General features: G+C 43.3%; 2 protein-coding genes across 2 annotated transcripts in view; one reads left to right on the plus strand and one right to left on the minus strand.

The window, feature by feature from the left end:
• Positions 1-233: 233 nt before the first annotated feature.
• LOC308045370 (uncharacterized protein) lies at positions 234-1,520 on the plus strand (the record flags this gene model as incomplete). The annotated part of the gene is made up of 1 exon (XM_080352624.1): positions 234-1,520. One exon carries the CDS (start codon positions 234-236, stop codon positions 1,518-1,520), a length of 1,287 nt encoding a protein of 428 aa, XP_080208750.1.
• A 4,854-nt stretch (positions 1,521-6,374) lies between these two features.
• The window catches only part of PLS3 (plastin 3), a 52,622-nt gene continuing 32,893 nt past the window's right edge, over positions 6,375-26,103 (minus strand). Inside the window, exons 3-17 of the mRNA XM_080352769.1 lie at positions 21,173-21,336; positions 18,669-18,798; positions 18,104-18,236; positions 16,734-16,815; positions 15,887-16,052; positions 14,175-14,317; positions 12,835-12,861; positions 12,627-12,722; positions 11,650-11,845; positions 10,954-11,032; positions 10,168-10,282; positions 9,916-10,049; positions 9,096-9,219; positions 8,513-8,637; positions 6,375-7,682 (exon numbers count right to left, since the gene is read on the minus strand). Of these exons, the coding sequence (XP_080208895.1) occupies positions 7,550-7,682; positions 8,513-8,637; positions 9,096-9,219; positions 9,916-10,049; positions 10,168-10,282; positions 10,954-11,032; positions 11,650-11,845; positions 12,627-12,722; positions 12,835-12,861; positions 14,175-14,317; positions 15,887-16,052; positions 16,734-16,815; positions 18,104-18,236; positions 18,669-18,798; positions 21,173-21,336 (1,847 nt within the window). The 3' untranslated portion in view covers positions 6,375-7,549. The remainder of the gene's footprint in view (positions 7,683-8,512; positions 8,638-9,095; positions 9,220-9,915; positions 10,050-10,167; positions 10,283-10,953; positions 11,033-11,649; positions 11,846-12,626; positions 12,723-12,834; positions 12,862-14,174; positions 14,318-15,886; positions 16,053-16,733; positions 16,816-18,103; positions 18,237-18,668; positions 18,799-21,172; positions 21,337-26,103) is intronic.

The following is a 26,103-nucleotide window of genomic DNA, read 5'->3' on the forward strand; positions in this document are numbered from 1 at the left end:
GCTCTTCATGGCAGGACGGCACTTAATCAGCTTTTATCTGCCTAAAGACTTGATCCTTATTGGTCTGGAGCAGGAAGAACAGGCTAATTTATTTTCAGTGTGCACTAAAAGCACAGCCCAACCGATCCTGCAATGCTCGTGGTTCACCTATACAAAAGGTACATGTTTTTTTTCTTGCCTCCTTCTCTACTGTCCATCAGGTATTAGATGCAGTGGCTGACTTGTGGCTGGTCATGTTCTTTCTTGTTATATTTATATTTACTTGTGCAGCAAAGGCTGGGCTGAGTCTGAATATCTCTGATTCATGCCCAAGCATGTGCAAATGTGCACCCGAAGAGATTATCCACTGTAACAGATCTGGACTGAGAGCCCTTCCCGGAGAAATTGCAGCATCCACCGTCTCTCTAAACCTCTCCAATAATTATTTGCGGATTCTCACCACCAACACGTTCAGAAACCTGACTTTCCTCCACAGCCTCTGGCTAGATGGAAACAATCTGACTTTCCTGTCCCCAGGGACCTTCAATGCTCTTAGTGAGCTGCGAGAACTGCACCTTAGCAGGAACTCACGCCTCACCTACCTGCACGCAAACACTTTCAGAGGACTGTTACACCTTATCAGCCTGGATTTGTCCCACTGCAATATCTTTGAAATCCACCCACTTCTATTTTCACACCTGCCTTCTTTAGAAATACTTGATTTAGCCTCCAATAACATGCGGTATGTTCCACAAGCCTTTAGGAACCTCTCCAGCCTCACAAGGCTGTCCCTGGAGGGCAACCACATAGAAGCCATTGGCAGAGATTCCTTGAAGGACCTGGAAACACTGTACGATCTGAATCTCAGGAAGAATCGGATATGGATCATTCAAAATGGCGCTTTCACAAAGCTTCTCAGATTAGGTGTGTTAAATTTAGGACACAACTTCATTGCTGACTTGCCTAATCAGCTTTTCGACGGATTGATCCAGCTCAAGACCATGCACCTTGAAGCCAACAGAATCACTGCTGTCGACTGCACCTTCAGGCATCTGCTGAACTTGAGAAACTTGTACCTGAACAACAACCAGATCTCCACCATCTCAGACTCTGCTTTCTCATACTTAAACAAGCTGCACTTCCTTCACCTGAGCAAGAACAACCTCAGCTCCCTCCCTATCCACTTGTTCGCTGAACTGCCAAAACTGAAGTACGTGTTTCTATCTCACAACCCCTGGAAATGTGACTGCAAGATGCTTTGGTTCTTGCGGTGGACCGCAACGCTCAGGGGAGTGATTGAAGGGCTGCCCTGTGCCTTCCTTGGCCCTCACAACACAACGGTGCTCGATGTCCCCCGTACAGGGGACCTGATGGACTGCACAGTGCCGCCTGAGCTGCCAAGCGAAGACAAGTGCAGGGTGGCTGGTACCAGCGTGGCTCCTGGGCCCCCAGCTCTCCCCAGCAAGATCGTCCTGCTGGCACTTGTCTGCCATGTGTGGTATTTTGCAAGGGGATGGGACACCTCCATGACCACATTTTGACAATGTTTAAATTATGAAGTGGACGCCACTTATTTGTTTTCTTGCTATTTGTTTGTGAAAAATGATTTTCATTACAGGTGGGTTTTATATGGAAATAGAGGGATTTCATTATGTAGGAATAAATGCTTTCATTCATGGGCAATGGTCAAATCTGAAATGCTAATATCAAAATTCAAGGTAAATGTTCACATGCAGAGGAGAAGCTCACATTAGCAAGCTCAGGGTGGGGGATTGTGCAGGCTGATGCGTGGCCCCACCACGGCCTCTGTCCCACCCATTTCCTGCAGCCATGTATGCTCTCTTGGGAAGAAGGATTGCCTTCCCACACTGGGGATATTGTAAGTACTGTTAAGTAGGAATAAATTGCACATGTTCCAGCACATCTGGAGGCCTTAGCAAAGGCTCAGTCCATTAGCATCTCTGTCAACATGCTGTAGGTTCCCACAGCTGGCACACAAGCTGTTTTGCTGTTACAATATAAAAGAGTGATGGAGGAGCGGGTGAAGATGTCACCAAGCAAAACTTTTTATCACTCAGCTGCTCCTTCCAGTATTGAGCCTCAGCTAACATGGCTCTGCATTTACCCCTGCAAAGAGCTGATTTGTCTCAGGGATGGTCTATATGAGTTTTGTCTCCCTGCATTTTGTTGCCAAGCTCAGGCACGGCATCCCACCAGTGCCATACCCCTGAGCTGCCTCCCTCCAGCTGCTGGGAGATGCTGATGGTCACCATGATCACCGTGCTATTTGCTTTTCCTCCCTCACACAGATCAGCCTTCTTCATCCTCCCAAAGGGGATTTTCCTTTTCTGTAGGTATATTAAAAACAGCCCAAATCCTGCTGCAGCCTATGCGATGATCCACTAGAAAGCCCTCTCACGCCACCCATGTGCTGCATCAGAGCCATGAGTGGCCACATGGCCTGGGATGAACTTCATTTGCAGTACAAAAAAATCCAGCTCTGAAGATGCAGTCTGGGCTTGGAAAGACATTTGAAGGAGATCCTTGAGATTAAGGACAACATGCACTCTGCAAACTCGAATGTTTAAAAAGAAAAAAATCAGTATGAAGAAAGCTGATACTGCTAAAAAACTTTGGAAGAAAACGCCTGTAATTGAATAAATAGAACCAAGTACTTGAATGAATAAAAACAAATAACTGAATATGAAAGAGCAAAATAAGCGTTGCAGGAACAAAGAAATGTGCTAAAGCTTACACCTCTGGCTCCTGTCAGAAATGTTTAGAAGTGTTTGATAAAACAGGAATTATTTTGAAAGTTTGCTTGCCAGGGGCTTTCTTTTGGGAAAACACTGCGATTTGTCTTCCCTGCCCTGCACTGGCCCTTCAGTGTGAGACCTCTGCTTTGCTTGGACCCAAAATTTTTCTTTGAGTTAGCCCATTTCTTGAATACATCCAGCACAAGAAGGAGATCCTTTCCCATTCAGTAATTGTTGGAGTATCCATTTTTCCCCTTTTAATATGATACTAGGCTGCAAAAGAGGCAAGAAAAGACAGATGGTCACTTCCAAAGTCTAAGAATTTTGACATTAATTATACCATATCTCCAGCCAGTGCTATAAACCACTAGAACACTGTTTCATCAGGATGGACATGATTCTACTTATGGTATATCACTCCATATTCAGTGAAAACATATGCGATTTCCTGCGGGAAGCTTTGTTTACAAATTTTCATATGTGAAAGTTTTATCGGTGGAAAGCTCCCAGCTGGCTGTATGTGAGGCTTTGTGCAGTAAAACCACTGAGAGGGTTTTCTGGCACTCCCAGTGCTCTCTGAGCAGTGAGTGCTCCCAGCTGGTGCCATTGCATCCCATGTCCTGACCCCTGCAGCAGGCAGGACTCCTGTACCTCTCCTCTTGTGTGCACCAGACCCTCTCCAGCTCCCTGCCAAATTCCTCCCTTTCACCTGCTCTGTTTTCATCTCTTACACATAGAAAAATTAAGTCTCTATCAGTCAAATAGCCCTCATATAAACTTTCATCTTTGACGCCTGCACCAGGCGTAACAGTAAAGAATAAGCTGCTGCTTCAAATAAATGTGATCTCCCTTTGTTTTCAATGGAGTGTTCTCTGGTGCACTCCCAGCAGCACCAACTTCTCAACATGCTTTGAAGGACCAGCATCTAAGAGCAGATTTGCATCTGGCCATTAAATATGAGGAAAGGTGGCATATAGCATCACAGTCCAGAAGCACCAGCTGCAGGAAGGGCACAGTGTCGAGGGTTAAGATTGCGGGGTGACAATAAAACCCTGGCAGATGTATTGTTAACCCCCTCTCCCCCACACTTCCCCCTTTTGCCCCTCCCTCTCCCCCCTTCCACTCAGCACAGGCGATCGGGAGAGAAAAAGAAGGACAGAGAGAAGAGAGTTGGAAAAATTGAAGATGTTTTACTAATGCTACTAATAAGAATAGAGAAAATAATACAAAATATACAAAACCAATCTTGAAAGTCTCAGCAACTGCAGAGCCGGCACCCAAAGTCCTGGATTAGACTCCACAGCCAACTGGAGCTGGATTCAGTCTGTCACTGGCCTCAGTTCGCAGGGATGACTAGCAAGGTCCTCTCCTAATGTCGGCCATAGGAAAAAAGGAAAAAGGGACGAGATCCTCGTGATCTCCCATTTTATATGAAGTATTCGCGTGAATGGAATGTTATACACAGTTGGTCAGTTGTTTTCTCGTCGCCTCTCTTGCGAGATGTCCATCCATGCTTATCAATAAGTTTGCATTCCATTGCTAGGTTTTACCAAAACTTGTGTCTGGTTCTCCAGGAAAATGCAGTTAATACGAAGGCTGTAGCTGACAGGCAAAATTCACTGAAAGAGAAACTTGTTTTTAACAAAACCAGGACACACAGGAAGACGCCTGACCAGAGAAAAAGGGCTGAAAAGGAGATGGTATCTCCCTTCGACCATCATTTTCAAACTAAGCAAGGAAAATAGATAAATAGATAATCTTTCGGGTGCTGAAACCAAAAGATTCTATGAGACTCTGCATCTCCACCCACTCCTGTCCCAAATTTGCACTTCCCAAAGCACCACGGCCCTCCACGTTTTCAGGTGCTAGTGATTCCCCATCCTCCACGCTGCAAACGGCCTCCCTTGCTCTCCTGGCCTCCCGACCCTGAGCAGGTTCACCCCGCGGCCCCATCCTGGGCAGAGCGCACCGGCGCCGGGCACGGCAGGGGTGCAGTGGCGAGCGCTGGCCCCTGGGTGGCAGCCGAGCCCCAGGCTGAGCTCTGTCCCTCCCCTGTTGCAGACAGTCCCTGTCTGAATTGCCCCGCGAAGCACAGCTCTCGTGGGGTGGGAGCTTCTGCTACGCTACCCGCGTGTTCCCAGCGCATCACCCGCCCTATTAGGGACATATACAGCGCACACGGACACCCACGTCACCTCACTGCCCCGCCATGTCCCAAATAAACTTGCTATAATATGATTACACTTAATTACCTGAAAAAAAAAAAAAAAAAAGAGGGGAACAAAGGGAAGCTGTGTGATTCTTATCATGGGCTCCAGATGATGTGTGCAACATTTGCTTCAACAGAAATCATTTCCAGCAGGATCTGCTTCTGCAGCAGTCTCTCATGGAGGACAAGGTCACAGTAAGAAGGGCTTGTTTGTTGCTGTTGTTTTGGTTTTGCCTTTATTTTTTTCTCTCCTTACTTTAAAAATAAAAGTGAGGACACAACCATGCACGTGGTTCAGGAGCACTGACAACATGGCATTGGAACAGAAGTCCTTCTCACCCTCACCCCACAGAAAGATTTGGAGCATGAGATGGGGAATGACATATTTGGTAGTTGGGTTCCCACATTCCTCCAAGCATTTGGCTTGTGGGTGTTTTGAGGTGGTTTAAGCTCACAGGTATGCCACCTTGTTCGCCCAAGATGATGCCCAAAGCGGAGGCCAGACATGAACCTGTAATCTAGGTTAATCCACAAACTCATCCCCATTCCATCAGCAGACAAGCTGCAACATACTTCTGGCACAAAACACACCTACCTGTTTTCATCACTGAAAAAAAAAATCATGCCAGGCAGGTCAGGAAGGGGACAACCCAGACCAGGTTTATATTGTTATGGTCACAAGAACTTGTTTATGTGACACCAGTCTCACACAAATTGTTCTTGGTTTTTGTCAAAGCCACTGGTTGTTCTGGGGGCTTCTGCACTGTCAGGTCATGGTTTTGGTAAAGCTCAGTTGATACCCAGGTTCCCACCCATGTGTTGCATGAGTGGAGGAACTGGTGCATTGGGATCACCACATCCCACCAGCACCCACAGCCCTGTTCCAGGCTTGCTGGACACAGCAAGTTGGCAAATCCCCCCAACAATCAGTGGCTGCTGGGCATCCCCTCTCCCGCTATGGCACCCCGAGACCCAAGTCATGCCAGGCTTGTGGTAGCTGCCACTTACAACCCCAGACCCATGGTTTCTGAAAATGAGCCAGGATAGCACATTCCTGACACAGGGAACAACTTTTCTTCCTCCTCCTGGGTTTTGCCCTAACAGGGGGTCTTCTCCTACACCCACAGACATCACCTTTGGGCACACAGCAAGAGTTTAAGAGCAAGGTTTCACAGAAGCTCCCATTAAGACAAAGCCTCACTAAAACACAAGTTGAGAATAACTGCGCTGCCAGTGCCCATTTTAAAAGGCAAGAGCTCCTCAAGCACACGCTGATTTTCAGGTGTCTTGCAGATCAGCAGACCTAGTGTAAAAAGATCAACCAAAGGAAAGCTAAAGGCAACTGAGGACGAGCTGCCATGCTGTGTCAGTGTAAGTAATGAGATAAACGTGTATTTAAATGGTTTTATTTCAACTAATGCTTTGCCACCATATTACATCACTTCGAATAGCTTGGAATAGCAATATGATCTCAAGTACAGCAAACAGCTTGCCAAAGCAAGATAATATTAAATCCTACAGATACAGCATCTTCCTTCTTTGGCGACAATGCTTCCTTTTATCTGTAAAAATACTTTTATGTTCCAGCACATTTGCTATTCAGCTTGTTGAACCCTACTGTTTATAACATTTGCCTTTTCCCTGCACAAAACCTCCCCACAATGTAGTATGGTTTTATATCCAACAGCATTTTAAATAAAAAGTTATAGTTTTCATGCAGATTTTTGTAAAAATTATTTTCCAGGTGCACAGAACTGAACCAAGATGCATACAAAAATGCATTCACTTCCATTCTCAGGTGTAACTGTGCCGTAAGGAACATGATATCATATGTTACTCTGAGAGGTCCAAGGATGGTGGTATTCTCATATGGAATATAACTTTTAAAAAACAAACAAAAACAAAAAAGAACAAACAAACAAAAAACCCAAAACAAACAAAACCCACCCTTTTTATAAGCAGCAAGAGAAAAAACCTGCCATGTTTATTTGTAAGGTAATTAAAATAGTCAGATGTATAAAAAAGCACCATGTACAGAGAATACCAAAGGAAGATGCATCTTCCTAATTACACATTTCTCATCTAGCATTGCGAGCTGGCTTGCAGGTTCCAACGTGTACTGTAGCTTTACCCACAAAGTTATGGAAGTGGTCAAACCTAGAATATGCTTGGACCTATGATAGAAATTAAACCAGATTGCAGATAGAAATTATATTTGTTTCCATTACAATTCATACCAACCACCTTATAGCCCTCAAGGGTAAAAAAAACCACGCACCAAGTATCTGAGAAATAATGGAGTGAAAACAGCTCCAGAGCAATATTGCAAGATGCAGGACTGTTATGAATGCATTTCTGTGAGCTCTTGATAAGTTAAACTTTCCTTTGGGAAAAGAGCACATCTGTTGGTTAAAACTCCTCTCCCTGAGAATCTTGATAAGAGTTGTCTTGCAAAGCAAAACAAAGTCCTTTGAACTTCAACAGTTCTTAGGCCAACAGCATTTCAACATGGTCAGAGCTGATCTGCTACTCATGCACCCAGGGTGGCAGGTTGGGTTTTTGTTGCATTTTGCTTTTTTTTTTTGCTTTGTATGGATCAACCCCTTTATACTCGCTTCATTCCTCTGCCCATCAAGCAGGCAAACACGGTCATGACCATCTTTGGTTTCACCTCCACAAGATCTTCTGGAAGCGCATAAACTCTGGCACCAATTCTTCTTGCCATGGACACAGCATACCTATTCACCACAGAAAGAGGAGAGGGTCAGCACTGAGACTGCTACCAAGAAATTACAAGTCAGCTCCTGGCCTATCCAACACCATTTCACCTATTATCATCTTTACTAAGATTCAAGATGTGCAACAGTCCAATCACACCACATGTTTGTTTCATAAATTTTTTTTGATCTTTTGCTGTATTCCTTTTCCTCAATAAAGTGTCTTTAATGCACAAATTGACTTTTGAATGTCATCAGCTTTACCACCAGTTTTAAAAAATTGTAATTAATAATTATCAGGGCTAATAGATAGCATGTATAACCAAGGATTAATCAGCTAACATTTACATTTCCCCCCTGCTTGCTTCTTAAGAATAATCAAGCAAGACTATTATCTGCAAGAAACTTTACTGTCATTCTGTCACTGCAGAACAGTCGCAGAACACACATGTCAAAGGCAGGTTTTAATAGGCATACTTTAAACTTGACAACCTAAGATGACTCAACAAGACATGAAACACACAAGAGTACAATTTCAAAACCCTGAGCCACTGGCTGAGCTCTTCATATGCCTGAACAAACAAGGCGAGAAACAGAACATCATTGCTAAGAACTGCTTGGAGCTGTTCTGCATTCCTCTCAACAAGCAAGAGTCCAGACAATTACTCCCTCCAGCGTTACAGACAAGTACAGCAATTAGATTTGAAGAAGTGCTGTCTGTTTAAAAGGTACAGTGTTAAAAGATACTGGAAACCACAGTAATAAACTGGCAAAAACATCTGCAGCTTATGGCCAGCACATGCAAGGCACACTCTTTCAATGCAAACCAGCTTTTGAGATAGCCAACTTACTTAGCATTATTTTGTTTGTCATCTTCCGATAGATTACCAGTCTTTACAAGGTCATAGTTGATACAACCAGGCTGTATAGCGTCAATTAAATCCACAACTGCCAAGCTTGTACTGATAGTCTTGTCCTAGAGAACACAGGGACAGACAAAGATGAATTCCTAATCCTGAAAGCAGACTTCTCACCTCAATTCAGCCGTTCTGCAACATGCAACAATACAAGCTTATAAATCCATTTCAAAGCAACAGCGTTAGTGCTGGACCACTGGGAAAACAAAACTGCTGCTTTTCCTTTGGTTATAGTACAAGACCATTATTCCAATCTACTCCAAATGCTCTGAAAATATGAAGCACGCCAAAGTGTGACCACCCCCTCTCCTCTGCCAAGCCCTCAGCTTTCTTTCCCCATCACTGCCACTGTGGGCAGCCCTAAAAAGTCGTGTCTCTGGTAGCCTGAAGCCACTTTGTTTCCAGCAGAGACCATATCCTGTCCTGTTTAAACCCCGAAGATGTCCTGCTGTTCCTGCAGCCAAGGAAATACTTTTTGGGCACCTCTCTCCTTTTGGATGCAAGAGGGAACCTGCACCTTGAAGTTCTGGATGGAGGTGGACTTGCCAGCTTCTTTCAGGGTCTGGTTTACCCAGCTGACTATAATGTCATCATTAGCTTTCTGACCGTCACCCAGGTCCTCGAGGACATTCAGCGTGTACCTGAGAACCAGCAGAGAGAATAACATTAGGCACAGAGCCTGGGCAAAGCCCTGGTGAGCGTGCAGCCAGGATGCAATGTGAGCCGATGGCAGCTTGGAAAGTCTTCATATAGTCTCAGCTCTGCCTTTTTTTTTTTTTAATAACTCTTTTAACAAAAAGGAAGAATCATCTACCTTACCTGACGTGTGGTTTCTGTTAAAGCATTTAGTCTTTCTAGCCTTTCAAGTCCTTTAATATAAACTCACATAATTGATGATCACAAGGACTATCAACATTATCTGTTATGAAGTTTCTCCTTCCCCCCATTCCAGTGCAGAAGGGGGTTATGGAACAGGCCTGGAATGTTTCTCTCTCTATTTCCAGTTGAAAGTTAGAGCATAAAAACTGTGTAAATCTTCCTGATTAGAGTTTCTGTACATGGACCAGACTTGAGCAGGCGAGAGAGAAGTGATCCTGGTCAGTAGGATGTTCACAGATCCACCAGCGGGTTCTCTGGTGGTCTCTGCTCCAGCCTCCCATGTGCAGCAGGATCAGCTCTGCCAGTTTTGTCCAACTGTCTGTCAGAAACCCCGCAAGGACAGAGGTGTTGCAATCTTTCTGAGTGACCTGTTCCAGCGCTGCAGTACTCTCATGACAAAAAATTTCCCAAACTCTGTACTCCATTCATAAGTTTTACATATTTGAGATGGGTCCTACCTTCTCATCAACTGCCAGACTAAGGCTAGTGTCAGTGTCGGGTTTCCATCATTCAGATCCTGTCCTCCAATGCCAACCAGGGAGAATTTAGCTGGATGCTTTCCCAAGTCTACAGCGTAGTTACAGTTTTCTAGCTACACAGGAAGAGAGTTTAAACAGAAAATCACTCACAAATACACTCACGTGATTGGAAGCCTCAAATAGAAATTTTTAATGTCCGTGGCTTCTTTTGAAGTATTTTGAAATGCTTACTTTTTTCATATTTGCTCCAAGTTTAGGGTACGGAGGCTTGTTAACCTTATTCCAGTCAACAGGAACTTTGATCTTTTCATACAACTGTAGTATTACCAGTGCATCTTGGAGATCACTAAAGTGGAAAACATTGATTAAGTCTAATGTTGCAAGATTTAAATGCACTCTCTGTCACATCAAGAATAATTACTACATTACTACTCTTTACAGGTTGTTGTTATTCCAACAACACTAAAAAGAAAAAAAGTCAAAACATTTTGTAGTTCTCAGGGCAGGAGAAATGCTTGCTTCATGCTTAACATCAGCTAGCTGCTGAATTAAATCAGGTTTTAGCATAGTAATCAGCAACAGATTCAGGGAAGAATTTTGCTACATAAAACTCCAAGGTAGCCACCTCTCACCACTGAGTACAGGGACCCTGAGTATCTTGCTTCTTAACTATGACGTCTTGGCTAAACCCGGTGAGAGGCAACGTAGTTCCAGTTGCACTAACACAGTTGCTCAAGCAGATCTGAATGTATTGGGATCTCAGGGTACTAATTTACACAAGATAGGGGAAAATAAATAAACTGTCTTCACAGCCCTTAAAGTAAATTGTGAGTCTGTCAAGTGCTGGCTCAGCAAACCCTAAGGTACGGACTGCAGGAAGGGTGCAGTGAGCATCTCCCACTCCCTTCCATCACCCTTTCTCAAGCTCTTTGCTTGGCACCAGGGGCAACAGGACACTGGTGTGGATACATCTCTAGTCCGATCTAGTTGGGTCTCTCCCAAGAGCCTGATCCTTACCCATAGAGGTGATTTACATGAGGGTTCACACCAAGGGAGTTCATCCAGTTGCGGAAGGTCCGTTCCTCACGTGTCTCTCCTAGATGAGGGAAAACAGTTTCATGCAACTTCTGCAAGCTCAAAGCTGAGCAAGGTTTTTCACCTTGCAAGGCAGGGAGCTTTGAGCAGCATAGCTCATCGATTAGGTTTTTGAGCAGAAAAAGGGTATTTTTTTTCTACTATAATTTTTTCGAAGGAAGAGGGTTGCCCTGCTATCTGGTTTTAGATATCAGCCTGATTTAGCAGTAAGGTCTTTCACATGGGTGTTAGCTAACTGCTGTTTGAAAGCCAGGCAGCCAGAGCCCTAACCCCAGTTCTACCAACAATTAGTGCTGCTGTGAACATCTGGCTATGTCACTGGGTGTTCCTGCCCGTCGCAGGAAATGGCAAAACCAACTCCCTAGCCCTGTCACAGGAGCTGATGGGTTGCTCGCAGTGCTTCTACAGGTTTCCACTCCACATCAGAGCAGCTGAACAGGCTGCCAAGTACCATTCTCATCTGCCCCAAATGAGTAAACAACCACTGCAGCACTGAAGCCTCAAATCATAGGTGTTATTTCAGTGGAGGTACCTCCCCTGGGCACAGCCTCCTGTGACACAAGTGTTTACTTTAGATATTTCCCTCCTGTTAATTTTGTAAACTGATATGGCCATCACCTTCCAGTAGTGTCCAGTCGATGTCCTGGTTTTCAGGCTTGGTAAGTGCTGGATACTTGTTGAACAGGTTGGCAACAAAGGCCAGGTTCAGTTTGGGATTGCCACTAACTACATCAGCTGGTGTGACGAACTGCCGGCAGCCGAGCCGATCTGCCTGCTGAAGCATGTACTCTGCCCTCCGCAAGTCGTCCTTCTCCTGCCAGGTATGGAACAGACAAGAGCCATCATGGAAGAGATTGGGCAATGAAGCAGATGGAAAGCTCCCAACTGCTACCTGGGGCAATGTCACCACTCCACCTGCCTTTGTTGGGCATCAGTCACTAATCAAGCAAAGGGATGAAGCATGTGTATTAAACCCTGCTGCTGTGGATGTCATTTATAGAACCATAGAATAGTTTGGGTTGGAAGGGACCTTCAAAGCTCATCTAGTCCAACCCTCCTGCCATAAGCAGGGACATCTTCACCCAGATCAGGTTGCTCAGAGCCCTGTCCAGCCTGGCCTGGGATGTCTCCAGGAATGGGGCATCCGCCACCTCTCTGGGCAACCTGGGACAGTGTTTCAGCACCCTCATTGTAAAAAGTTCCTTCCTCATATCTAACCAGAATCTCCACTTTTCTAGTTTAAAACCATTGTTTGCAATTGTCCCAGTTTTTCTTGGTATTTTACCTAGCATGGTATTTTCCAAGTTTATACGCTTTCCAACTTCCATGCTTTTTGAACTTAGTGGTGCAAAAGCAGAAGTCAGTGTGCCCACAAATGGAACAAAACCACAGATAATTTCTTAATCTTATATGGTGATTGGTGGGTAGTGATCAGGCCTGCAACAACCACTCATTTAGCACACACCTGAGGTGCGTGTAAGGCCATTGACACTTTATACGCTCTAGAAATTAAGATACCAGGTTACCTAGATGTCACAGGGCAATTATAGGGTACAGGTAGTACAGCATGAGGACACAACAGCCTGAATACTTACATTGAAACCTGACATGTTAATATCAATCTGAGGCTCTCCTTCTTTCTGCCCTTTAGGTGCAATTTGATTGAGGAGGTGGTAATAAGCTCTGGAATCCTGAAATGGATAAAAAAGAAAGTTCAGGTCTCCAGTACAGCAGTGAATACACCATAACAATTCATTTCAGGCTCATCTTTAATAAGTCACTGTGCATAATTGGCTTATGTACCTTTACTGAATTACCAAAATCTGTAAGCTTAAAAGAGAGCATGATGGCAGAAATCCAGGCAGCAGAAAAGGAAACAGAAAGGGAAAAGGTTAGAAATATTTAAGATTAAAATTATGGGGTTACCTATTTGAAGGCTGCTTTTGCTGCAAGCTGTGTTGTGAAAGTGACCCCGTGCTGCTCGCTGTCACAGCCCCCACAGCCAGATGCCCTAAGGCAGCCCTATCCCCTCAACAAGGCAACAATTCCTACTGCTACAGCAATTATGAAAATGGCTCAGTGAAGACAAAGTCCAGACAAAAAGCTGATCACAAGAAATCTGGATGTTTTCTCCTGTGCCTGCTCATTAGCTACTAATAGAATAGCTTAAAAGAGAGAGCCCAGGGATGATCAGAAACTACAAGAAGCAAATAGCTGCAGTAATTATCAACCGAAAGCCCGTTTAGTCCTCAATACTAAGAAGCATCTCAGCATACCCTGGCAGCCTAGGGGTTGCACTAGACAAGCCAACAACTATCAGCAAAGCTGTAATAATTTTGAAGTTGGAAATACAAGAGACTATGTGTGAGTGCACACATGCAGGCAAGCTCTGAGCTCCCCATAGATCTCAATTATCAACTATTTTTTCCACCCTAACAGTCCTTTAACATGGAGTCCACTGCAGTCCTCTTTCTTCTCCTCAAAACCACTGGCCATGTGAATAAGCTCCAGAAACCTGCTGGGCCCAGTGTCCAAAAACCCCACACTGACCAGGAGTCACCACCCTCTATTTCTCACTAGTGCTGAGAGAAGAGAGCCACCCTCTCACATCTCAAAAATAGCTGTGAGACTCCCTGCTCCCATTTCTACTCAGCCCAGTGTACAGGGGTCTTGTTTCCTTTCCTCTGTCCAGCCGGTGATGTTTTGGATGAAATGCCATCACTTGCCAAGAGTGTGGAAGTCACACTCTCAGGGTGAAATGCTTTGCTGCATCCCTGGAATAAGCTGAATGCCATTGAAATTTTTTTCCGTCAAAAAAGATGGATTAAGAACATTTGAAAACATGAGTGATACCAGTTTCATACTCTTTTAAAACGTGCAACAGCTTTGCAGCAGGGTCCCACTAGCACTGGAGAAAACACTCGAGACAGCTCAACACTGGGCTCAACCTCATGGCACGAGAGAACAGCACTGTGATACCTTAAATATACCACCCATAAAACCCCTGTTAAATCTGCTCAGGGTGTTAAGGTTAAGAAAGGTCCTGTCTGCAGATGAAGGGCATCATTCACACATGCAAACACAGCCCTGGCCACTTCCCAGCCTTTTCCCAGGCATATGCAGGCCAGGATAGTTCTTGGTACCTTAATATCTGCGCTGAAGTTATTGATTTTGTGCCAGCCCGCGTTTTCCAAGTGGAAGTTGGCCCATCTTAGGAGCAGTTCTTCTGGGGATAGCTTCATAAGGTCTTCCAGATTTTCACCATCACGAAGTAAGGCAGCCAGTGCTAGAAGAAAAATACTTGTGAGGGCAAGGAAGGAGTTTTCAAGAGACAAACCTGGACAGCAGAATTAGAGCTGCAGTAGCATTTCAGGGGGAGAAGTTGGGGACAATACCAACTACTGATTAAGTCAAAATAATCTGGATATTAGTGGAGTTTTCCCCGGTTGGTTGTTACAAAGAGTGTGAATGATCAAGAAAACTGTGTGTAAAAAATATTTTCCATTTTCTTCTATAACAAAACTATTTAGATTTTATATACAATCTTTTAAACTGATGACAGTAAGCTAAATGTAAATGCACCTCTATCTCAATGAAAAAGTGCTTCCAAGCAGCTTCATATGCACTGTTAAAAAAAGCCAGAGAAATCAAGACAAGCACACTTTTAATTGGCTGGTGCTTCCCTTGCCACAACTTTTCGATCTAGGTGAAACCATGTTACCACTTCACAATTGGGAAGTTAAAATAAAAGATACTGAAGCCCCTCCATCCATCTGGGTGCTCTGATAGCCCATGCAGGAATAACAGAGCTCTTTGAATGATTTGAAAAGTTAAACTTTACTTTTTGCAGGCTGTCGTGCAGGACCAAGCGAGCACATGGGGAGAGCTGCAGCACCCCCCACACCAAGAACCAAAGGAGAGCTGAGCTGTACCACTGACAGTAGCAAGGATGATTTTTTAGGAGAACCAAGTCATTGTGAACACATTCCCAAAGAGTGAAAGCCCTCCTCTTTTTTTTTGTTTGTTTTGTTTTGTTGTTGTTTTCGTTTGTGTTTGTTTGTTTTTGTTTTGAGGAAGCTGTGCAGTTGTCTATAATCCTAAAAGGATGCAAGTAGCTTTTGCCCCCTTTTAATACTGTTACCTACCTGTGGCTGAATAACAGAAACATTTCAGTTGGAAGGGACCCTTCAGAGCATCAAGTCCAAACATATTCTAACTCTAGCACTAAACCATGTCTCTAAGAACCTCATCTATACATCTTTTAAACCCCTCCAGGGATGGTGACTCCACCACTGCCCTAGGCAGCCTGTTCCAATGCCTGACAACCCTTTCCCTGAAGAATTTTTTCCTAATATCCAATCTAAACCTCCCCTGGTACAATTTGAGGCCATTTCCTCTTGCTTATTACTTGGGAGGAGAGACTAACACCCTCCATGCTACGACCTCCTTTCAGATAGTTGTAAAGCGACAAGGTCTCCTCTGAGTCTCCTTTTCTCCAGGCTAAATCACACCAGCAGAGCCTCTCCAGCCCAAGGAAGCCCAAAGCACCACACTCATTCACACCACAAGGCTCCAGCCAAGATGCATCTCAACATACAGACGTGCGTTCAGCCAGTTCTCCGAGGCAGATACATATTACAAGGATGGCACAACTCACCCACCTGAACCAGCTTCACAGCTATAAAGAGGCTGGAGAGCACTCGGCTCGGCACATGCCCCCATGAACCTGAAGGTGATCACTTACCTTTCAGCAGAGATGACGAGGGGAGGAAAGAGGCAGTGATGGGGCTGGAGGTGACAGCGCATACCACACGGCATTCATGCTTTAGAAGTAATCACTTATAGCTTCATTTACCTTCATTTCTGCTGAGCTCGATGTCAGCGAACAAGCCGATCTTAATAATTTGCCAGAGAAGCCCAAGGACCAGGTGGGGTTTCCCTTCCCTCAAGTCCTCTGCACCAATATTGACAACATGACACCCAATGGCAGATGCAGAATTCAACGCCAGGTTCAGGTTCTCCTGTGAACAGCACAGGGAGTGAGACACAGCCAGAAGAGATGCTGCTTTGCCTTTCATCCAGTGCCAGTGGAGTGGAGATTTCCCCCTTGTCCTTGCTCAAACAACAACAGCTCAAGGAAACGCTCCCAGCCACTCTCTGCCTGAAGTTGAACAGAGCCGTGGTGGCAGCAGGCTGAATCAATGAGAACAGAACTAGGCACTAGGGTTTAATTTCAGCCTCTGGTATTTAGTTTCATCCTCTGAGTCAGTCACATCTAGTGGCATCAACAAGAATGAGGCTAGAAGAAGTGTTAAGTTATACACAGACACACACACACAGAGGCAACCTCACAATGACAACCTATCATATCGTGAAACAGTCATAGAGACCCAATGCCAATAACCATCTTGTTTTCAAAAGACAGCACTGTATATAATCACCACAGCAATATCAGGTGCACACAGTATTCCAGTCATTTCACCCATTTGTCATTAATATAGCATTTGTGTCTTTTCAACTGTACCTACAGTACTAAGACACTAAATTCTGCACAGTACAAAACTGCTCTTAATATTTAAATGTAAATTACAAAACTTGCCCCTTTCCAGAGTTCCACAATAATCCCTCAAGTCACCAGGTTAAATTTTCATTAATTCTGTCTGGATATGAATTTCAGAAAAAAGTACAGAAATGTATTATACCTGAATTATGAATGGTGTGAGTTTCTTCTTGTTAATTGCTCTTTCATCAATTGTGTCCGGAACAGAAAGGTTGATCATTTTGCTTGCAGGAAGAAAAACAATAATATTTGAATGTTTAGTGTTTAATCTCAACAAAACTCAATGAACTGCTACAATATTCACAGCAGTAAATTTCCTTTTGCCTGTTTGGTTTTGTGTATTTTTTTTAAATCAAGGTTGTATAAATAAGAAATTAATATTTATGTTATCAAGAATGTATTTGTAACTAATAGCAAAGCCTGAAACCTTAAACATGTTACTGGCTACTACTGATCTCAGCTGCTGGAGCAAAAAGAGCCAATGAATTATTCACAGTGCAGTCACTGTACTAGCAAAGACTCATTCTCTGTTGACATCCACTGCAGATTCTAGTAAAAAAATGCATTTTCTCCTATTGTAAAGGTGTATTATTGCTGGCAAGAAAAAACCACCCCCCAAAAGCACAAACACTTTGAGAGCTCAGTGAGGAACACATGAGCACAATGAATTTTTAGTCAACAAAAAATACGGCAAGTTTTTTCTTTACAGTATGAACTACTTGCCACTCATTTCAGTCTTCACCTGAAGACCTGAATTACTTGAAACTGGGGAAATTAGGGAAAAAAAAAAGTCACAAGCTAAAGAAAAAATAAAGAAATTAAAGACAATGGGCAGTCCACTAAACATCTGCTGCATATTGATACAGAGTTACTGAAATTCCAGGCTGACGGAGTTCTCCACTATATGATTTCATTTACGTTTAAAAAACAAAACAAAACCACAAAAACAAAAGAAACCCCATATATAGAAGGTGGTTGGTGTTTAACAGCCCTGGATGCCTTCTACTTGTCAGCATGCAGTTAAATGAGTTACTTTACTAACTTACTGCAGCTATTACCAAAAGCAACAAGAGGATTCCCAGAAAATCCATTTTGGGGTTAATTCATAAGGTCATTAACATTCCCACAGAGGCTACTGTCTGTCTAACATGCAAGAAAATGGGCTATTTAACACATCTGCCCTCACTCAAGCTACCTGGCAGCAGGCTGAGTTTGCGCCAGGACAATTTCTGCTCCCACAAGGTACCTTCTCCCCTTTAGCAAACTCAGTCTCAAGCCCAAACAAACACACTAGACAAAAATACCAGCTCATGAAGTTGGCATCAAAGCTGAAGCATCACACAATGACAATGAAAACCTGGGTGACTGAGCCCCTTTTTATATGTGCAAAACATTATGTACACACAGTAGCCACAAGTACAGCCTAGAATAAGATGAAAATTCCTCTAAATACAGTTTGGGGAAGTTATTTTGGTTTGTTTTTTTTTTAATTCAGAAGCCATCATGACTTACCATAGTACAATCCCATCTCCCACAGCTTTGAACAGGTCATCTGTATTTGGGTTCATTGGAATAACGTGCCTACAGTCGGGATCATTTTCCAGGGCTTTGTTTATCCAGTTTACAAAGGCATATTTTTCTTCCTCTAAGATAACAAATTGTAAATTTAATACAGGCTTTTTTATAACATAGCAAAGATTTTCCAAAATAAGTCAGTGTACAATAGCCCAGGGAAATAAAAGCCCCACTATCATTACCACACTATTGTATTAACCATACAAAGTTTAAATAAATATCGCTTCCAATAACCAGAATATTCTTGTTATTTACTCATTCCTCAGCAACTTTATTATATTTCAGTGTGACACAAGGACTTCATCAGCAAGCACAGTTAACAAAACAAATAAGCACACGTTTAATTTATAGGCTGCTAATCTTGCATTACCCTCTAATCCTGTCCTGCTCTCGCCTTGACAGGAGATCATTTAGTTATTGAAAACCAAAAGCCCAACACATGGCGGGGCAGTAGAAATCTACTATTTTGGGCAAAGAGAGGAGCCGAAAGACAGAGTGGTACCTGAATAAGAGTGCTGCGTCCCCTCACTGGAGAGCTCCGAGGTGCCCCCAATCGCACAGATTCCTTCCTTCCTGTTAATTGCCTTTCTGAATGTTTTAGCGATATCGCTGCTTTTCACTTCTTGGAAAATCTACAATTTAAGGTGCTCTGTTAGACAAGAAGAACTTCATAAAATAAAAGGAACACACAAAAAGCTATTTCTTCTCAGCTTTAAAGCAAACTTTGAAGTAAAATTGGCAAATGTGAAGGGCCCAGTAAGGGTGTGGCGGTATTAGATTTAACATGGATAGTGGGCAAAGAGTCATTCCCCTCTCTCAAACACATATTGCAAGTGACTGTTGAAACAGAAGCATTAGGCATGAAGTACCTCACACACATTTACCTTTTCAAGTAGCTTTCAAGAGACCATGAGAAAAACAAAAAGTGAAACCTTTGCAATCTGAGAGCAGGTGCACATGCAGCAGTTTCCACAGGACCAAAGTTGAGAAAGCTGTTGTGCAATTTTAACCTTCCTGCATAAGCCAGATGCTTGTGTGACTGTGACTTTAGCTCACACACAAAACACTGTCCACAACCCAAGAAACAATTCTCTGTAAGTGCTAATAGTCAAATCAAATATGCAATAATGTGCAACTGTGAGCGCTCCAGGTAAAGATTCCCCCTAAAGCGGGTTTGGGCTAACCGACGAAACACCCTCATGTTTGAGGGCAGAAGAGATGTTTTAGCACAGAAATATTAGATGTGCCATTTGTGCAGGTTGAATGTTAATATTAGTGGCCCTGATGTCCTACAGAACTGAGCAACTGTTTGAAAGAAATACACTCAGTGGCTTGAAAGCCTGCAGGAACTCCTTCAAAACCTAGCCCAATTAGTTTCAACCACACAGAAAACACAAATGAAACCTATGCAGGTTCTCTAAACACTACCCAGAAAAGGGCAATGAACCAGCACTGTAAAGCAGAACAACGAAGTGCTTGTGTTTAAAAGCGAGGAGGGGACTTGACTGCCTGGCTGTGGAGGTGCCACCACAGGGCTAGCTCACTGGCTGTCATACCTTGCCTTCCCCAGCCCTAACACAGGGGAGGTGGCAGGTCAAGATGATGATGTGGAACAGTCAAACCATCTCCTGATGGCATGCAGAGGTTTTGCTTACCCTGGTGATCAGGCAGAGCTGAGTGAAGACTCAAGAGCTCAAAAGTTTTGGGTTTTCTCATTGGTAGCTTGGTTTTAAACATAAGGAGTTTGATACGGATTTATTTATTTAAAAATTTGCTGGATTAATTACTGGTATCACATGCCTTCTTTGAAAATACATGTTTAATGCTGAGGTACCACTAAGTCACTTGCCCCCAGTCTCAAGTCAGTTCATGTCATCCTTTGTACCATAAACACCAGCAAAAGTTCTCAGAGTTAGAAAAACAGCAACATTTCAGTTTGCAAAAATCCTACAATGAATCATTGCTTCTACTATATAGCTTAGTTGCCTATAAGATATTTCATGTTTACTCGATCATTGGTACCATTCAAATGTGACCGAAGCAATTTATTTCATCCTTCCTAGTGCAAAGTTAAAGTTATAGACCAGCTCAAACCAACAGCTGAAACATGCACCCAACATGCAAGTGTTCACAAACTGCAAACAAACTCCGACTTACTAGTTGACTCCGAACTCAAAAGTTCAGAGGGTCTGAAAACAATTAAGGAACAGAAGGTGAAGATAAATGAAGAAATACTGAGAAAAACGGTTGACATGAAGACAGCTCCCTCAATGTACTGTGCATATTTTTATTACCCTTTCAGTATTCAGTCAAAGTATAAAAAGTATGATGGGACAGATATTGAACCAGTATCTCAGAAGAAGTGTTGCCCTGTTTCTACAGAAAAATGCCTGAGGGTTAGACTCATCCTCCAGCTTCTCCTATATTGTTACTCCTTTCCTTTTAAGGCAACAAATGGATCTGAATTTTCCTACATCAACATCTAGGTTGAATCTCCAAGTGTGTCAAATTTTTAGCAAATACTTGTAGTCACATTAAATTGAGAAAGGAAATTATACTGCTTCACTGGGAAAACAAGAATTCATCCATGTGTCTGGAAAAAACTGAGTAGCTTCCAGGCAGTGCTGTAAGCCTGGAGAACTGGAAATCTTTTTTCCAGTTGTCACCTCATGTAGAAATGGTCTTTCGACCTCCAACATGTAGGAAAAGCATGTGGATTTTCTGTCGATGTTGTGGTTTTGTTTGTTTTGTTTAAAAATCAAAATATTTCCCCTCTATTCAAATCTAAAGGCTGGCAGTGACAGCACAGAAGACCAGTCATATGCAGAGATCTGTACAAACAACTTATATTTACATAACAAGTCCTCAAAAGTGATTAGTTTGCAGAAAGAAAACTGAGATTAGGGTAAGTGGCCAAGAAGCCAGGTTCAACCTCTTCTAACCTCCTCCTTAGATTTGTCTAAAAGGGGTTCCCCCGGTTGCTGGAAATTCAGAAATACCACTTACATAGACGAACTCTTCGAAACTAATCTTCCCATCTTTATTCTTGTCACTGTCAATCATGAGCTTCTGGATGATTTCTCTCACTTTGTACCCAGGAAGAGGCAGGTTGGCTTCCTTGAAGAGCTCATGCAACTCATAGTCGCAGATGAACCCATTGCTGTTGAGGTCTGAGGAAGAGAAGGGGAAAGAGAAGGTTTTAGAAACAAACCACTACCCCAACAAGTTCAGCCCCAGATGGTGGGACAGAGAAGTGCTCAACAGAGAGTAACCTGCACACTGGGGACATCTACAACACATGGAGGTACAGAGGAATCCCCTGGCATACCTTGTATGTGGCCACATTGCATAGAGAATTCATCTTTGCTGAAAGTAAGATCTGTGCAGGACACAAACACACAGCAGGATGCCCACACCAAAAATACAAAGCCCAAGTAGTACAGTATTCAACGGACATAACCAAGAATACACCAGGAATCAAAGCATGTGGTAGATACCTATGACATGTTCTCAGAGGGGGTCCCAGCACAAGCCGTGAGGTCTCCCAGCTTTGTGCAATGGCAGCTTCAAAGCAGAGTTGACCAGGATGGTTCTTGGCACACATGACCAAGTCTGGTGTAACAGTTTCACAACAGAGAATGTGTATTTTCATAAATGATCTCCAGAGCTTTTGTTTTTACACCTAACTGCAGCTGACTTCATGTGTTAAAAACAGACAGCAGTGAAACACAGCACTTCTTACTTTCTGAACTGAAAATACTAAGTTGGCTCTGCAATTACATTTTTTTATCATGTTGATAAGGATGTTATATGTTCACCACTGAGAGAAAATTGCAGCCAGGCTGTGGTTCACAGTGTGGCTGGTACCCAGGCTCTGGCAGAGTTGGGTCCACGAGCAGACAGAGCATTTGAAGCAGTCAGATGGCCCAGATTTCCATCCTGAGACATAAGGATGACCCTCCAGCATGTTTGGAGAGGTGGAGATTCAGGGCATGTTGTGCTGTTATCGGCTCAGTTGTGATATTAAAATCCCTTTACTGTTGGCAAGTGGCACAGACAGCCCAGGGAAGTTAATTCAGTGCCAGAGCTATTGTCTCTTCCTCAAGGCTGAGGCAGTGGGGATATACCAACCCTGGATTACTGCTGCTGGTGGGGAATACCTGGATGGGCTGAAGAGGTGAAGGTTCGGCAGTCTCCTACCATCAACACTCAACCACAGGCTCTGCGAAGTCGACACAGTGCCCTTATCAAAGACATCAGCTGAGCCCTTTGAAGCAAAACAAGAGGAATCCCTGCATTTAAACAGCTGCAGTACCTTCTCCCCCACCTCCAGAGCTCCTGGTGTTGTGATGGTGCGATGGCTGCTTATCCCCACTGGCTGAGAAAGCCACATCATGCTGCGAGGCACTCGGCCCCTGTTCTGCCCATATCCTGCATAGGAGGATTTTTTTCCTATTTATAGGGCAGCAGCCTCTACCTAAGGCCATAGAGTTAAATTCTATTCAAGCAACAGCTTCTGCTGCCCAAACACCCTCACAGACCAAGGGCTGCGCAAGGGAAGAGCTGCACCACAGCTTGATTGATTGTTTTTTTTCTAAAAGGAATCCCATACCACAGCCACTGGGATCAGTATTTGAACTTAAAGGAAGGTACTTTCAAGAATAATAGAAAACAATCGTGATAGCTCTAAAGTTGTTTTTTTGTTGTTGTTTGGTTGGTTTTTTAGCAAATTTTGAAAGTCTATTTAATTTTAATGAGGTGTCAGCAGCTTTTTTTAGGTTTTATTTCACAGCAATGTTCCAGCAAGCAGCATGTCCTCACCACCACCCCAACCTTCCTCATTTTCCAAACCCATGTGGATTTTAAAATTGTTTTTATAAATTAGCACGAAAGTCAAATTCAAATGTTTATTAGAAAACACCCAAAGTAACACAGAACAAACTTGTTCTCCCTACCATAACCCAGTCCCTAGTTCTCAAACTAAAGAAGCACATCAATTCCAGTGGTTTAATAAATACATTAAACTACTTTATGAAATGTCAGTATTTACAATAATGCTGATGAAATAAAGTGGTTTGGGCCAATGATTAATGACAGCAACAAGCTGCTGTCTGGCCTTCGATTTCAGGATTTTATTCCAAAAGAATATAAACTTACAAAAGCAAGCTTTATTAAACAGTCCTGCCTGAGATGTCATCAGCAAACTATTTCCCCTCTAGATAAATCACATCTTCTTCTGTTATAGTTTTCTTATTACTAAATCTAACCCCAGAATATGCATCTTTTCCCCACCCCACAGCCAGTGAAGAAAATCAGACAAGAAGGGATTTGCTAATCTCTAGGGCCTATGGACCCGAAATTAAACTTCGCTTTCACCCCCAGCGCACCTACAGCCAACACTCATTGCTTTAGCCTATGCCTGATTGAACCGACCACAATCTTTTGCCATGCTGCCAAATTAAGCACGTAAATCCAGAAACTACCATTTATCACTTCTTCCAATCAATACCACCTAAAAATCTAAGTTTTACATCTACCTAAATATTTGTAGGCAAAGGACAGAGAAAACTAAGACTTCAAAATACACATTGTATCCTTGATAGGATCACAGGTGTGATTTTGATTCATTATTTGGTAAAGGTTTTCCTTTACATCTAGCTTAAGCATTCAGAAGTGTTTCTGAACCAAGTTTGCATGTGCCATGTCTGAGCCTATTCATAAGTGAATGGGAAAAACACAATATATGGTATTTTGTGAGGCAAAAGCCTGTTGGGTGAGACAACAGGGAATCAAGCTGTGAAGTCCACACCTCCAACGCTAAAACCTGTTTAGAGCTCAGTTCTGCATAGATGCTTAAACCTGTTTAGAGTCAGTTTTACATAGGAAGCCCTGCGTGTCTTCTAAGGGTACAATCTAGTTCAAGGAATTAATCTCCAGCCTTGCATTTTTGTTGCTTTGCTTGCAGAACAGAAGCCATAAACTTAAAAACACTGATTGAAATGCAACGAGGAGGTAGCCCAAGCTATTGTCCGGTCTTTCGCACTTGCTCAGCAGGCCTCAGTCTCAGCCTGAAAGCATCGGACCTGACTAGAGGGCAGGTATCAGAAATTTACTGCAATCTGGGTCAATATCTGTCCATTTCGAGGGGTTTGTTCACCCTTGGAAAGCAGTGTTTTCACAATCCTGTGTCTGCACAGTTGAAGGAAGATTTACTTCTGCCCAATTAAAATAACCAAGAAAAAAAAAGAAAATTTAGCAGCTCCGCAGCACAAAAAGCCACCTGAAACACACAATCAGATGTGAGAACATGTGATTCAGGAGCATGGCACCAGGAATGGTGCTGCCCATCAGGAGGAGCCGCACATCAGTGGCTCCCAGCACTTGCACTGGGCTCTGATAGCCAGCGTGTGATCAAGTGTGAAGGGCACACCCTGCTGAGTAGTGCACATTAACTCAATCAGAATCCTCGGGTCTCAGGACCTAAGTTCTCCCAACTCTGAACAACATCCCAAACACCCACCCGTAAGAGGTATCCTGAAAAAAAAAAAAGAAAAAAAAAGAGTAATCACTGATTTATTCATAAAGTGAAAGGGCATCTATGTCCCAGACACTTTGGGAGTGGAATTTATGAGCAAGACATGTCTGTTGGTGCAACTGCAAGACCCTACACCAAGTCACTGGTTTTGCAGTAAAGATGCTCTCATTTCAAGTTATAGTTTCTTGGGCACAGAAAGGCAGATTTAAGTGCTAAAGCCCAGTGGATGTGGTAGTCCATGGTTTTGGCTTGGTAGCAGAGTTGAGTAATTTTAACTAGTGATTGACTACGTAGTAGAACACAGACCCATTCTACTCTTAAGATGTCAAATAGCCTTGAGCCCTGTAAACATGACAAATAGGCCTGAAACCCCCACCCCACAGGGGAGCTGCTGCTTCACTTCCTGCTGTCTCTGTTCTCCTTCTGGCATCACAGTCAAATGTACAAACTAGCAGCATTAAAAAAAAGAGTAGCCACCTTTACATCACCAGCAAGTTCCATAATTATTTCCAGCATTACTGTAGGGCCACCATATGGTGCCTTGCTGGATGTCCTGCAACAAAGCCAGACCTCAGACAGAAGGTGGTCTAAAATCCCCCCTCTAACAAAATCTGAAAGGGCATTCAACAGCTGAAGAGGCTGACAAAATAGAAGCTATCCCAAATTAAATCCTACGGCCTACGGCCCAGAATTACTAATGGAAGAAAGCAAAATTATTTTAACAGACAAGCTACAGCCTGGATTCATTATAATCTGCCTGGTGGAAAGGAAACTACAGCACATCTGAAGTTTCCTGTTTCTACTGAAAGATGCATGCACGCCAGCATCCCAACCCTGCAGAGGTCACTGCAGCCATGTACAGCACCATCTTCTGCCCATAAGCAGGTGGCCCAGCAAAGCCACAATAAACACAACCCAGAAGCTGCTTCAAGCTCTGGCTCAGCTTCCGACCGACAAGTCCTTAAAATAGCTTAAATAACAGGATGCAAGAGGGGAAAGTAACCCACACATTCCCTTTTAAGGATAAATGCTCAGCAGGACACACTCTAGCAGGATCACAGATCCCTATTTGCCTTAAGCTAACATTTCAGAGCATTGTTTTACCACCTTGCAGCAGTGAACAAAGTGTTCAGCTGGGTTACGATTTTTAAGTACTTCGTGTTTTCCAGAAAAGATGCTTATCTCTGCTATTAGAAACAGGAAGAAGGAAGACAAATAAACAAAGCAAGTTTGCAGATTTTGTTCTGCCATACCTCCCTTATGAAGTGCCACTGCTTGGCCAAGTACATACATACCCATTCCTGTCCTACAGAACAAATTCAGAGATCAGCTGAGATTTGGAGCAACCTGCTCCCACTAACCTGTGGGTCATTTAAAGTCAAGACAGTTCTTATGCCCCACC

Source organism: Nesoenas mayeri, assembly GCF_963082525.1.
Source record: "Nesoenas mayeri genome assembly, chromosome: 13".
NCBI classification, from domain to species: Eukaryota; Metazoa; Chordata; class Aves; order Columbiformes; family Columbidae; genus Nesoenas; species Nesoenas mayeri.